Source organism: Styela clava, chromosome 2, assembly GCF_964204865.1.
Source record: "Styela clava chromosome 2, kaStyClav1.hap1.2, whole genome shotgun sequence".
Taxonomy (NCBI): Eukaryota; Metazoa; Chordata; class Ascidiacea; order Stolidobranchia; family Styelidae; genus Styela; species Styela clava.
In genome coordinates this window covers 26105876-26119479 of record NC_135251.1, presented here as the reverse complement: position 1 = coordinate 26119479, position 13604 = coordinate 26105876, and the positions used below count along the sequence as shown (strand labels likewise).

Below are 13604 nucleotides of genomic sequence, written 5' to 3'. Positions count from 1 at the left end.
CATCACGGTGTCAAAGGAGCACATATACTATAACAACTACAATGGTTTGCACAGAATACTGGTTACAAAATGCTTCGTCATCCTAAAAAACATTGTAATAAAACAGAAGGTCCAGCTAGACATAGGAAACAGGTATTTGGTATTTGGTAAACAGGTACTGATAAAAATATAGTAACAGCGATAACACTAAAAATTGCAGAATTCTTTTTTATAATGGATAACAAATTCAAAGATATACAATTTCTCGGACTCAGGACAAATTGGAAAGAAATACTAAAGGGGTATTCCTCGACGTAACATTTTAAAGAATGATGGCGTTTCTCCAGCCACCACAAATGGTAGACCGAACACAATGGTGAAACCGCCCATTTTTAGCCTTGCTAATACCATCCAATATAAGCGGATGTGATGAATCCGGAGCCTCACGGTGGAAGTCATGCCGCGTCCCGTACGCGGTATGTACGGGAGCCGGGTGGCGGGAGTTGTGCTGTGCCCCGTATGGCATAGGCGGAATCCTTGGGTGAGAGTTATGCTGTGCTACACATAGCATATACAAAAACCCCGGGGCGAAAGTCTGTGCTCTTTTGGTGCATGGCACATACCGAAGCCTCCAGAAGTAGATGATTACTGCATGCAGTAATGGAGGGTATTCATTATCGCCACTGAGCAGTAATATGCTTACGAGGCGATATACCTCTATGGCTCGGATATGACGTGTCTCTAAGACACTGATCCGAGTTTGAAAAAATTTCTGATCCGCAAAGTTAGAAAAGGAAAAAAAAAATAAATAAAAAAAAAAAAAAAAGCGCCGTTAGTTCAGGTACCGAATAGTACCGTATAGCACCGTAGGTCTAAGATAGGTACCGGTAAGTTGTTGCAGATAGCGCAGTGGGTCCGAGGATAGGTAGGTTGAAGGAGATAGGACAGTAGGTTGAAATGAGAGAGGTTGTGGGAGATAAAGCGGTGGTTCGAGGTTGCGAAAGTTGGGGAGATATAGCCTAGCAGTGGGTCGAGGATAGGAAAGTTGAGGGAGGTCGGGCAGTGGGTCGAGTATAGGTAAGTAGATGGAGACAGGGCAGTGGGCCAGACTGGATTCCATGGCAGGTGCACGCCCGAGGGCGCTAGCGCTCCGCAAAAATGCACGCGAGCGAAATCAATTTTGCACGCCGACAATTTGCAATTGCTCACCAATGTAAATCGGTTTAAATGGTTTTAAAATCAATAATCCAGTAATATAAAGATGCCAAAATATTATAACTCCACAATTGTCGACAAATACCAGCTTGCAAGATTTGGTCTGATCGAAATATTGCGAAGCAAAAAGACCATGGACCTTTCCCCAACCTTTGACCCGCGAAAAATTCCTCTCATTGTTACGTCCTTTTTTGCATCTTGCTGATTGGCCAATGTCACGAAGTAAACAAGGAAGTCGATGCTCGGGGAAAGGTCCATATCGTGTTGAATGATAGGAAATAGGAATCCCGTGAGAATAGTTATGGACGAAAAGATCGCCTCCGCACCAATGGCCAAGTACGGCTCTGATTCAACGTATTTTTTATACAATAATTTTACACGAATGTACTGAACAGTACCGGTATCTAAAGTTGCTCAAACACTCCCAAAATTAGTAAAAAAGTATGAAAATAATGTTTGGGGTCAAAGGTCAAACGTCCATTTTGCTCTAATTTGACGTATTTTTTATCCATTAATTCTGCGTAAAAACACTACCAAAATTAATGACAAAGTATGTCCATTTTGCTCTGGTTCAACGTATTTTTTATCCAATAATTTTACGCGGATGTACTGAACAGTACCGGTATCCAAAGTCGCACAAACACTCTCAAAATTAGCGACAAACTGTAGAAATAATGTTTGGGGTCAAAGGTCAAACGTCCATTTTTTCTCTGATTCAACGTATTTTTTATCCGATACCGGTAATTTTACGCGGATGTATTGAGAGGTATCTGATGTCAAAGTCAGTTGCACGCGAGTGCAGTTGTTTTGCACGTCGTGAGCTATAATTGCACGCCAGGAATTCTTATTTGCACGCGGGAATTTCTGATTGCACGCCCGATTTCTCGTTCAAAAAGGCCATGAAATCCAGACTGGTCAGTGGGTCGAGGACAGTTTTAAGTGTCTTTAACGGAGTCCTGAGGCTCCGTACGGAGCACTTTGAGAACCCAAAGTCTACGTAGTAGGATATAACAATGCGAACAACTAAGTACCGGTAACGAATGTTTCTCTGACTTTTGATCTCTTTAATTCTTCCTCTTTACACTCTACCATTGCAAAATTATTGGTACTTTTCTCAAGAATGGTTTTGCGAGTTTAGGACTTATATTTACCAAAACACAACTAAAATCTAACAAATAACACGCGAAAACCGACAAAACGAGGTAATATCACAACCACGAGAGACTGTCTGAATGGCAAAAGTATCTGAGCGCTTCTGAAACATTTATTGTTACTTCAATTTTGCACTTATGCTGATTGGTCAATGTTACGTCAGTAAATAAGGAAGTGTATACTCGGGGAAACATTCATAAAATATAATCAGATATTTATAAAGTTGTTATACATAAATACCCTGCACAGACGCGATTCTCATATTTATGGAAAATTTAAATTGTTTCGCGACCCAGAGCGGAGGACTCCGCGACCCAAATTTGGGTCGCGACCCCGTAGTTGCGGACCCCTGCTCTAGAACACTGGTTCTCAACCAGTGGGCCATGGCCTCTGGTCCACAGGAACATTTAAAGGTGGGCCATAGACCTATTAAAAATTGCTAGAGTTGCTGATAAAGTTGGTTAAATTTGATGGTAGTAGCAATGGATGCATAGTTAATGCTTTTTGCTGATTTTCATACCGTCTCGAATGGAGCCCAAACTGACTTTGCTTCAAGCTTGTTGATCACCAAACTTGCACACCTCCGTTGTGTCACCCAACCCGCAGGATCGCTCTTCTTGATTGAGAATTTACTCTAATCTTTATTATTCAAAGAATCAATAACACTTACTAACTTGGTGAAGCTTTTTAGGAATCTGCCCTAATATGGATGACAAATTAAATGTCATCTACAGTATCACAGTATTAAGGAAGCTTGATAACTATTGTTCATTGCAGCTTGATAAAAATACTCTCACATTCGATTAATCTTCTGTATTTCACAGTTCAACAGCAGCATAATTTGGGATCTCAGTTCTCAGCGAGCATCCAGTCTATCAGATCTTGCTGCAACGGATCCTTCTGTGCAAAGTATGATGGAAAAGAGTTTATGGGATGCTGATGCAGGCATTACGTTATCAGGTAGATGTTGTTTGTTGCTCTTACTATTAACAGGGCAACTCATACAATCTAAAAATTTCTTAATTACTTCAATGAAAATAAAAACAAAATTTGTTTGAGTATGTTGTAAGCCTACCCAAAAGTTATGTTCCCTCTAGAACAGGGTTGTGCAACCTGTGGCCTGCGGGCCAAATGCGGCCCACAAGGGAAATTGTGTCACGGAAAAGTGCCAATTTTGAATGGTGTGCTGCCTGCGGAACGAGTTTTCAATTTAGTTTAATCTGGTATGTGCGAGTAATTACAATCCCTTTCCCTTGCAAAGCCAACACTTGAGTTCAATTTATTATCTATGCCTATGATAACAATGCTCTCACAGATAGCTTGTGCAAAACAAACAACTGAAATTTTATTGTGCATGCAACTACTGGAAAGCCTATGTTAAATGAAGGTTCGGCCAACGGTTTCACCCAGATATTTGTATCTGGCCCTCTTGTATAAGCAATTGCACACCCCTGTTTTAAAATATGAATTTTTTGCAACATTATCATGTAAAATTAAAATAGCTTAAGGAGTGTTACGGTACTACTTGGGAACTGACGTAAATGTGATGAAAAAAAAGAGATGCTTTTGATCGATGTTATGACAATGCCACTGTTTCATGCAATCATCTATGTTATCTGGATATTATTTTCTATTAAATTGAATTTTTTTTTTTCAAAATTGATCCAAATCGCTTTGATTTATTAAAATTCTGAAACTTACATCGCTGATGCTGGTAAACAGCTCGTTTGGCGCTTCATAAGTGTGTGTACTAATATGGAGGGAACTAATTTTGTTTGCCTACTTTACATCGAGTTGTATAAAGGGACGAAGGCTATGGGCAGTGGGTATATTCACTTGGCTAACACAGACAGTCCCCGAACTCGTAATCGAACTAAAATAAAAAAATTGGAATAAAATTATGGCCTAACTCTAACCTGGTACACACACTACGTGAGTACAGCTCTTTTAATATGCATAGTGACGACATCACAAAATTCATCAGTTTTAAATAGATTTTTTGATATGTTATTACCACAGGTGCCAACAAATACAGAAATATTAACCCAGCTGGTCAATCTCAGGCATTGGCTGAACAAAGCAAAGAACTTCTGCAAGAAAGCAAAGCCAAACATCAAGCCATGGTGGCTCAGGTAGCACGGGTGAAAATGATTTCTACTAATTTCAATAATTCTTTTTTTATTAATTTATATTAATTAAAAGACCTGTCTTGCATAGTATTTTGTTGTGTTCAGTTTTAATTGCATAATAATACATACTAATTTTTAAATAATTTTTCATTCAATTATAAAGAGTACAGCGCTTTTACGGGTGGCACGATGACGTAGCAGTTAAAGCTTTAGGCGTAATTGTGCTGGCATTGTAAATTACATATCTTGGGTACAAATCCCATGCCCCCACTTCACCCAGGGTGTAATAAGTAGAGTGAGCGGCGCTCCAGAAGTGTGTGTACCATTATGGAGGTAAATAATTTTGTTCGCCTACTCCACATCAAGTTGTGTAAAGGGACTGAAACCTATTGGCAGAGGATATATTGACCTGGCAAACAAACAGTCCCGAACTTAAAATAATGAAGATTGTAATAAAAATAATTCCCTAATTTTAACCTAGTACACATACTACTGGAGTACCGGCTAGGCAATGGCGAACCGGTAAGGTGCCGGTTCTGCCAAATAATAGTAGCTCCGAGCATATTAGATATCAGCATCTGCTTGTATAAAACCAGCAAAAGGACGTGAAAAATATATAATCAACAGATTACTTTCACATGGTTCATGATTTACAGGTTATTGATGGGTGGAGAGGAGAGACAGATATTGAGGTTAATAATGCAGGAAATTTTTACGATGAAGAAAGTTTTATTTCAAGTGGAGTTCAGTGCATTGAGCCACAGAGGAGAAATTTCCTCGATTCTTTAATGTGTGGATGGGATGAGGAAGAATGTGAAGAAACCACAGAGGATCAATGTTCAAAATTGTGCAGAATAGAAACAGTTTCAGCTTATAGATGGGAATCACCAAGAAACAATTCACCAGAAAAAAGTCTTTTCTATTACAGACTTGTAGAATCTTATGTTCCATTAAAATATTCCGTCACCAAATTTTGCCCATGCAGTAAAAAAGCAGTTGATGATTCTAAAGCTAGTTTGCCATCATCAAGTGAGAAAGGTTCCTTGACGGAAGATTGTAGACCGAAAGTTAAATCATGTATTAACCATGACTGCAAAGATATGAATGAAAAAGACCTAGTCAAGGGGAACGGTAGCGTGCCAATTTCGATCATAAACGCCAAATCAGGCCAAAATCAAGAGTAGAAAATGTTTGGAATTCATACCATAAAACTGGTTCAAACAGTAGCAATCCATCCGCAAAATCATCGAAATCTCTAAAAAAAAATTCCAGAGAAAGTTCGGACAAATCATCGAATGAATTGAGCCTTGATACGTCTTCAAGTACAATGGTATATAAGAATGCCCTAGACTGGGCAAAAACGGGAGACAATCATACTGTACAAAACGCTATATCAGGCATCAAAGGAATGTTTAAGGCAGGAGAACTACCTTGTAAAAGATGGAGATATCAGAATTCATGCGCAGGTTCCATAAGAACAGCAGAGAGCTGTAGGAAAAACAAAAAGGAAGTTGTTAATAGTAACAAAGAAAGAAAAGCTACCCAAGAAAAAACAGTTAAGAGAAAGGTGAATGTATTTGGGATTTCCACTACAGAGAACTAGAAGCTGTAATTTAAAACTAGTATCGGTAATATTTGTGCTGTGTTGTAATTTATTAAATTCATTGCTGTTGTAATTGTTTTTTTTTTGCTAAAAAATCTTGGTTGAATTGAAATATATCATTGTTTTTTGTTTTTTTTCCAACCTGTATTGCCGTTTATTACTTTTTTAACAAGTTTTTGCATCACATGCAGGCACATAACATGGTTTCGATGGGAGTTGATGCAAAATCACAACACGTATATGAGAACAGATGACTCATACTCACTCAGACATCGTCCAAATTCAGCCTCATCAATAGCTCATAAACTGTCATCTTCAGCGAATGCATCTACCAATAATAGTTCTTGACCACCTCAGGTGCCATGACCACCAGAAAAACCTAAACCTGTTGAAAGAGTTGTTCCTACTGTGAGAAAACAATTAGGTGAGTTCTCTCATTATCATTGATGGAGTAGAATTGTATAAGTTTTGAAATCCCAACTAACATCAGTTAATAATGCCTGGCAGTGGAGTCTGGTCACTGGTCAGAGTTTGGTGTTTTTGTTGATATTGGAGTCAAAGCTGTATTTCAATTTCACGTTGAAAATTGTTTCAATTGTAGCATAGTATAGTATTCTAGTATGTGTCTAATTTTGAGTAGGCTGCGTTTGGACTCAACTTGTGTGCAAAGTTTGATTAGGAATGGGCAACAAATTGGCTTTTTTAATTTTGCAGATCTATTCTTATTAGGAATCAATTTCACACACTATATTTACATTATCTAGAATTATTACATTATTCGTAGATGAGAACAGAATCTCCAACTTTAAAATTTCCCTCAAGTAAATTGAATTATGTCATGATTCTCCTCGTAAATACAAAAAAATGGATGATACAGTAATAAATGAATTTCCATTAACAATTTCTGAAGAAACTTCTGCTTTTTTTGTTTGATTACCATATTTATTTCACAATTTGACTTGTTTTCAGAATTTTTTCGTAGATTTCAATAATATCTTGTGATATTATATTTGCTTGTGTGTTGTGTTTTTATTGGTTTGCATTGCTTATTGTTTTTGAATAGGAAATACTAAAATCACTCGAACGGGAAGTCACCCAATGTTGACGGGTTTGTCCCCAAATCCTTCTACTATGACAGTGAATGATGATAGCCTTCAACTTGACTTTTACAACAGTTTCAAATATGACAACTCGACAGGATCAACTAGTATCGTAGAGAAACCACAAGAGTATCACACTGTGGGAAATACAAATGGTGGTAAGTTGTTTTGTAATAGCTTTAGTAAGAAAGCAAGTTGGATTACAAATTCCGATGTAAAATAAAGGTTCTTACGCTATTATTGAGTTATAGTGTAAAGGAGGGTTTCCCAAACTGGGGTCCATGAACCCTTAGGGGTCGGTGATGACTGCACAGGGGGTCCGCAAAGATATTGAAAGAGTCCTAAACATGGATACAAATGGATTGTAATCTTATCAAATTTCTGTTAGTTTTATTTCGTTTTAAAGTATCTCAAAATTTATTTATATATAAGTTCCAAAATTCTAATAAATTCTACTAGTTAAATTTGAGTCTGTGATATTTCTTACTGTTCTTCATGAGAATATCATGAATTTTTAAAGTGCTATAATAAATAATCATTTTTTTTAGCTGTAAATGTTGTATCAAGACCATCCAGTGCCAAACGACCGACTTGGAAACCTTGAACCAATTTCTACTTCATCTGTGTGTTCTATTCAGATAATGACATCAAAGATTTGTTCTGTATCGATTCGATTCTTATTTTTATTCCAAATGTTATGCAATACGATATTCAACAATATCAAAGTGAAATGCTGAACCAAACTAATTTTAACCATATTAAGTATTAAATTTTATATAGATATTATTAACCACTATTATTTTTTATTTTCATTATTAGAAACTGGTATTTCATTTATTACATATATAGCACATTAATTCTGTTCCTGATGTTTAGTAGTATTGCTAAATTAACTGATGCTCTCATATTGTTTGTATAGACTATTAGTCTTTGAAAGCATCATTTAGTTTATTGGTGCTCTATGTTCTCGCTTAATTAAAACAATACATAACAAGATAAAGAAGGTTGATAGAAAATTAATGAAATTTCACCCGCTTTTGACACTTTCAGAGATTCTAGCATTGTTTCTGTAAAGCAACAGCACTGTGATTTCTCTAAAGTGATGAACTGCTGTATTACCAGTAACTTGAAATGTTCTACGTTTTTGTACTTATCACATTTGTTTCTAGATGTTTTTAACTCTTGTATACTACTTTATTGTATTCTTCGCTGTAATTACCTATATTAATCCGCAAATTCTCTTACTAAATATTTGTTTTATAGGATTTATACCAATGTGAGTACATTACACCTTTTATACCTGTCGAAATTGATTTTCCTATTATGCCAAACTGTGGTTACTATTTCTGTTTTTTCCCCTTTTTTCTCGCTTGGTGAACATACTTAATTGTATAATTTATATTATAGTGGCAAAATGTTATTTGGTCTATAACATTGAAGAGCTGTACTTAAGACTATCAAATTTTTACATTTATTTGAATGTTTTGCGTCATTGTTTTTTGTATTGTACTAATACCAGTTAACATTGTTTGCTGCATTTAGTGAGAAAGAAATCTTTTTCAGAGATTCAGTGAGCAACATTTTTGCTACACCAAGATAATTTATCAATGCAATCTGGTAAACAAATATTAGCAAGTATTGCTCATGAATTCTGTTTCTTTTCAGTACAATATACATGTAGGCTCATGGACGAGTTTTAGTAGTAAATTGAAAGTGAAATGCCCACTTCTGAAAGAGATTTCAAACTACATGCTTGGATTTGATTATATATTATTCATATTTACATTCTTCACGAGTGAATCTTCTATTGCAACGTTGTCGAATTGTCAGTCAGACAATTGAAGTGCCCAGTGAACTTAAAACATTTAGCATTTTAGCGAGTTATGAAGACGAACCCAGCGCATTCATACATTATGGGTGGGTTAAGCATCATCCAACTCACTAGGAGTGGCTCGTCATTATATATATAGCAGGGATGGCGAACCACTGACCCGTTTGTGACCCACCGCTTTTTATTCGTGACCCACCAAGGCACGAATAAAATAAAAATACCAACATATCAGTGATGAAGTTTGATAAAACCCGCCTTAAATTAATCCTGCAAAAACTAAACTATTATAATGTAGGGGAAGGTGGGGCACGTTGGGACATGGGGCGTCCCCGCGAACGGACAACGGACGGGTAGAGCGGCGCAAGCTATGAGGTGAAATTGGTTTTGGGAGGTTGAAACTAAAATTTCACCGTTTCAGTTTTTTCTTTTTTCTACTGTAGCCTTCCCAACATGACAAACCACCGTCTGATATTTTTCAGCTCTAGTCCACTGTAAAATATTCATAACGTTGGCGAGTGGATGTGCCTTCCGAATTTCGCCGTGGGATGGTCTGAAAATATTTGTTTCCTATGGGGAACAATGGACCTGGGTTCAGTGGGACATGCCCTACAGGGCACAATTCGACAGTGTTTGATACAATAAGTGCTTAGAGACCTAGAGATGCGTTATATTTTGTGTAGTATTATGGTTTCTTTCGACCCATGGCCCAATATGGAATATTTAGATTCCCGGAAGGAAATAATCAGTTTTATTTGCAAAATTTTTTGTCCAAATATCTGAACTATTCCAGTTGAACATTGATTTAAAAAATATTAAATCTTCAAATTCGAAGTCTCTCTGTTCTTTAGACGATTATGCTGATTAAGTGCTTATTTTTGAGGGCATACTTCGTTGAATTTTGGCAGACTGACCCATTGTGCCCCAGAGTCTGTTCGAATGTGCCCCACAAGTGGGGTACAGTGGAACACTTGACAGACGATTTTCAAAGCATTTTGGTAATAAAATGTGTGTCGCAAGAAAATTTCTTAGTCGCTGAATAAAAACTACATTTTTCCCTCTATGCATTAGTCCCGCCAACTTAAGCGAATATGCTGAATTAACGGCTCAAAATATGCAAAAGAAAAAAAGTGTCCCAACCTTCCCCACTTTCCCCTACCGTCAGTTGGGCAGTCAGGGCTGCGATCGCTCATATTCAAAATTTCAATTTCCTGGCCGGTATGGTAATTAAAAAAAAAACTAATTTTGGACCTCCTGAAGTATGCGCACCAAGATGGCGCACAACCTGAACTCTGGTCGTGTACCAGGTCAGGGTTCAGGTTGTGCGACATCTTGGTGCGCAGACTTCCGGAGTACCCTGAATTTGGACGCATGTCCGCACCGCTATGCACAGTACTGTTATCAGCTATTGGCTTTGACATCGTTTATCACATAACAATGCAATTGATGTTCATTTCTCTCAACGTCTTGTCACTTTCCTTTCGAAAGTGCATCTGCAGAATGTTTTAGGGGTTATACGGGGTTATACGAGAACTAGATGCTACTTTGCATTTTATTAGTTTCTCGCTTACAATGCCGTTGAAAAAACAAAATCTTTCAGACTTGAAATAAAAACGTAGAAATCTGAAAATAACAATGAAGCAGTGTAAAAGTGCATTAATGTGGTTCAAAGCTGATCGAAAAATATAACTCTATCAGAGTGGAATTCCCTTCAAACTCTTTGAAAAGTAATTTGCCGCATCATCCTAAACGTTTTTGGTAATTCATATGCGTGTTTTCGTTGTCTAATTTCATAAAATCGAGTGCCATCCCTGTTAAAAGTGCTGCATAAGTGAAGCCCAAAACTACACCTACATCAACAGAATCTTATAAGATTTGTTTCTCCCGGAAATTATTATTTATAAGATTTGTTTCTCCTGGAAATTTATCCTGATTATCCTGGAAATCCCATGGCTATATGCCATATTTTTGAAGTCAAATTTCGATTTCAATTGTGGGGAAAATATTTCGAGTAAAACCGTGCTACTACTGCTGTAAGTGCAAATGATTCACATACCATTAAACGACGCAGGTATAAAACGATACGCTGGTCCACTGTTGCCCATCCACCCGAAACTTGGACTGCGGCCAAACTGAAGTTCATGTTTCACCATATGATGAAGTCGTATTTTCGGCTTCATTCCTAGTGACATAAATATAAAATATCATAGAATTTTGGAGGGGATCGCATAAACATATCAGCTAATGTCTTCTGCCCGTCTGCGTATTTGATGGGTGTATTGAACTGTTGGGATTCAGGGGGTTCGCTCGATCTCGCTTTTGAGGTGGAAAATTTGACAATGATAAATTCAGAATCAGATTGTGGTCAAAATATATTATTCACTATTTTATTGAAAAATCGTCTATTCAATGTGCGCAGTTGATGCTGATTTTCTTTATGATATCTCCCAATAGAATTTGCACATAGAACACTGAGAATTTGTGACATTTAGTAACGTAATCGGGTTTCACTAAAATACCCACGTATGTTCGAAGCACGCTGCATATCTCTTGCAGCAGAGCGATCACGAAACTATCACGATTCATGAATAATTTTTAGAGATACTGGGATAGATCACACGAAATTACTTTCTGATCATTGTGAGTTCAGTCTTTTTCTGTCCGCTTGGAAACAGGAGAATTCACCAGATTCGTCACGATCACCAAGCAACGAAAACGTCCACAAGACGTACTTTCTTTTTTTACGAAAAAGTAAGCGTTGCTCATTTTACATTTTAAATATCCTTTTTTGAATGCTATTTGGGTTCCTAGGTAGCCTATGGTAGAATTTTTGATGGGTCTACAAAGTGAGTTTACAAATCCTTCATGTTGATTAGGGTGGTCGGAAACACAGTTTCACAATACAACAGGCCCAAATACCTAGGAATAACTGCATTTTGGGGCAGTGAAGACGACATCAAATGGAATCCCACCAACTTGCCAAGCTAAATATTTTTGTCAATGTTACATTTGAAATGGGCCTTTTTTAAACACTATCGCCGCATAATTGGATTGTAAACGACTATTATTTGTGACGGTACAGCGATGGTGTCTACATATAGGGAGGGGCCTGTTGATGAAATCCACTTTGAATATAGATTGAAATCGGTTCGTTAGTAGTTGATTGGAATTTAAAAAAATAAATCAAAGCACATATAAATAGCACCAAACTTTATTATATTGATAGTTTTACGCTGTTTTATATCATTAAAACTCGATTTGGAGAAAATACTCCATTTTAAAAAAATCAAAATTTAAAAAAATTAATGCCATTTTTCTTCAGTTTTGAGGTGTAAACAATCAGAAAATAATAATAATTACAAGCCAAGAACAAAAGGTGTGTTACACGGTGATTATGTATGAGGTGATAAAGGTGAAGCCGTGGGAGAAATCTGACACTAGCTCGTGGCTGATAACTTGGTGATTTTTGTATCGTGTTATGCTGTAGTTTGTAAATTATGATCAAATAATGCATTGTTACTCTCTGCAACTGAAGTGTTGAATTTTGCATTGGGCCCTAGTTCAAGCTTGAAAAACAGTAATCGAACTATCCATAAGTGACGTATATATATATATAGTAGGCCCGTCAAATACGGACACCACTATAGCAAAATCTTAATTTCTCGTAATCTTTACCATATAGGAGCGTAACTCCCGTATTAAAATAACCAATTTGAACGTGCCCAACAGCCCACTGTCAATTTTGGCAATCCGCTTTATATTTTGTTAGATATGAGCATTTTTTCCCAAAATATTTATTCGGGTAAAACGGACACATGGATGGGTAAAACGAACATTAAACAAAATTAATTGAACACACTACTGAACTATTTGAATGCGTATAAAACGCCTAAAAAATCATAAATATTAAGCCTCGAGCATTACAGTGGGGGCGAGCAATGATGTTCATATTACCCCATCAGACATTAAAGCTTATTAATCATCCAGGCATGTACTTTCAACTGAACAAAAGCTTTGCTGATGCATGCACAATCTTTAGTTGATCAACTGAATGTCCTTTACCATAAATAACATAACGAAACTACCCTAATGAAACAGGCAAGTTATTTATATGTAAATTATTACTGGCTTTCCTCACATGTGAAAGCTTGAACGATTCTTCCATAAACACCAGCACAAATGTCATGAAACCATCTGAGGCATTGCTGACATTGTATCCACCCCTCATCTTCCTCATCATCGTAAAAATTGCCTTCACAAAACCCACAAACATCACTATTTCTAACAAACAGCCTTGGCAGATTCTTTCCTGTTTATAATTCTTCCTAATTTGACCTTGCTCACATGAGGTTTATTCAAACTGCTGGCCTCTATTTTCTTGGAACCTGCTTTTGCTTTTTTCTTAGTTATAATATCAGAGTCCTCTTTATTCTCTAGGACTGCTAGTTCTTTCTTATATCCTTCACTGGTGAGTATTCTCATACAAGTTATGATCGCTTTCTCACGATCACGAGGTGGTTTTAGTCGAGGTGAGGCCGGAAAGGGCAGAATCTCTTCAAATGAAGTGTCACTCGAATCCAATAAACTATCCTCTGCAG

At 37.0% G+C, this 13604-nt stretch overlaps 1 protein-coding gene across 1 annotated transcript; it reads left to right on the top strand.

The window, feature by feature from the left end:
* Positions 1-427: 427 nt before the first annotated feature.
* Positions 428-8961, top strand: LOC144419869 (uncharacterized). Its single transcript, XM_078109983.1, has 7 exons — positions 428-2759; positions 3171-3306; positions 4366-4478; positions 5132-6042; positions 6270-6502; positions 7142-7336; positions 7727-8961. Exons 1-4 carry the CDS (start codon positions 2613-2615, stop codon positions 5657-5659), a joined length of 924 nt encoding a protein of 307 aa, XP_077966109.1. The 5' UTR covers positions 428-2612; the 3' UTR covers positions 5660-6042; positions 6270-6502; positions 7142-7336; positions 7727-8961.
* Positions 8962-13604: the final 4643 nt, after the last annotated feature.

Bases quoted from the DNA above. Each gene is read 5' to 3' on its own strand.
- LOC144419869 (XM_078109983.1), top strand. From the start codon at position 2,613: ATGGAAAATTTAAATTGTTTCGCGACCCAGAGCGGAGGACTCCGCGAC. The intron at 2,760-3,170 runs GTGGGCCATAGA...TGTATTTCACAG, and splicing joins GTCCACAGGAACATTTAAAG to TTCAACAGCAGCATAATTTG. The intron at 4,479-5,131 runs GTAGCACGGGTG...CATGATTTACAG, and splicing joins ATCAAGCCATGGTGGCTCAG to GTTATTGATGGGTGGAGAGG.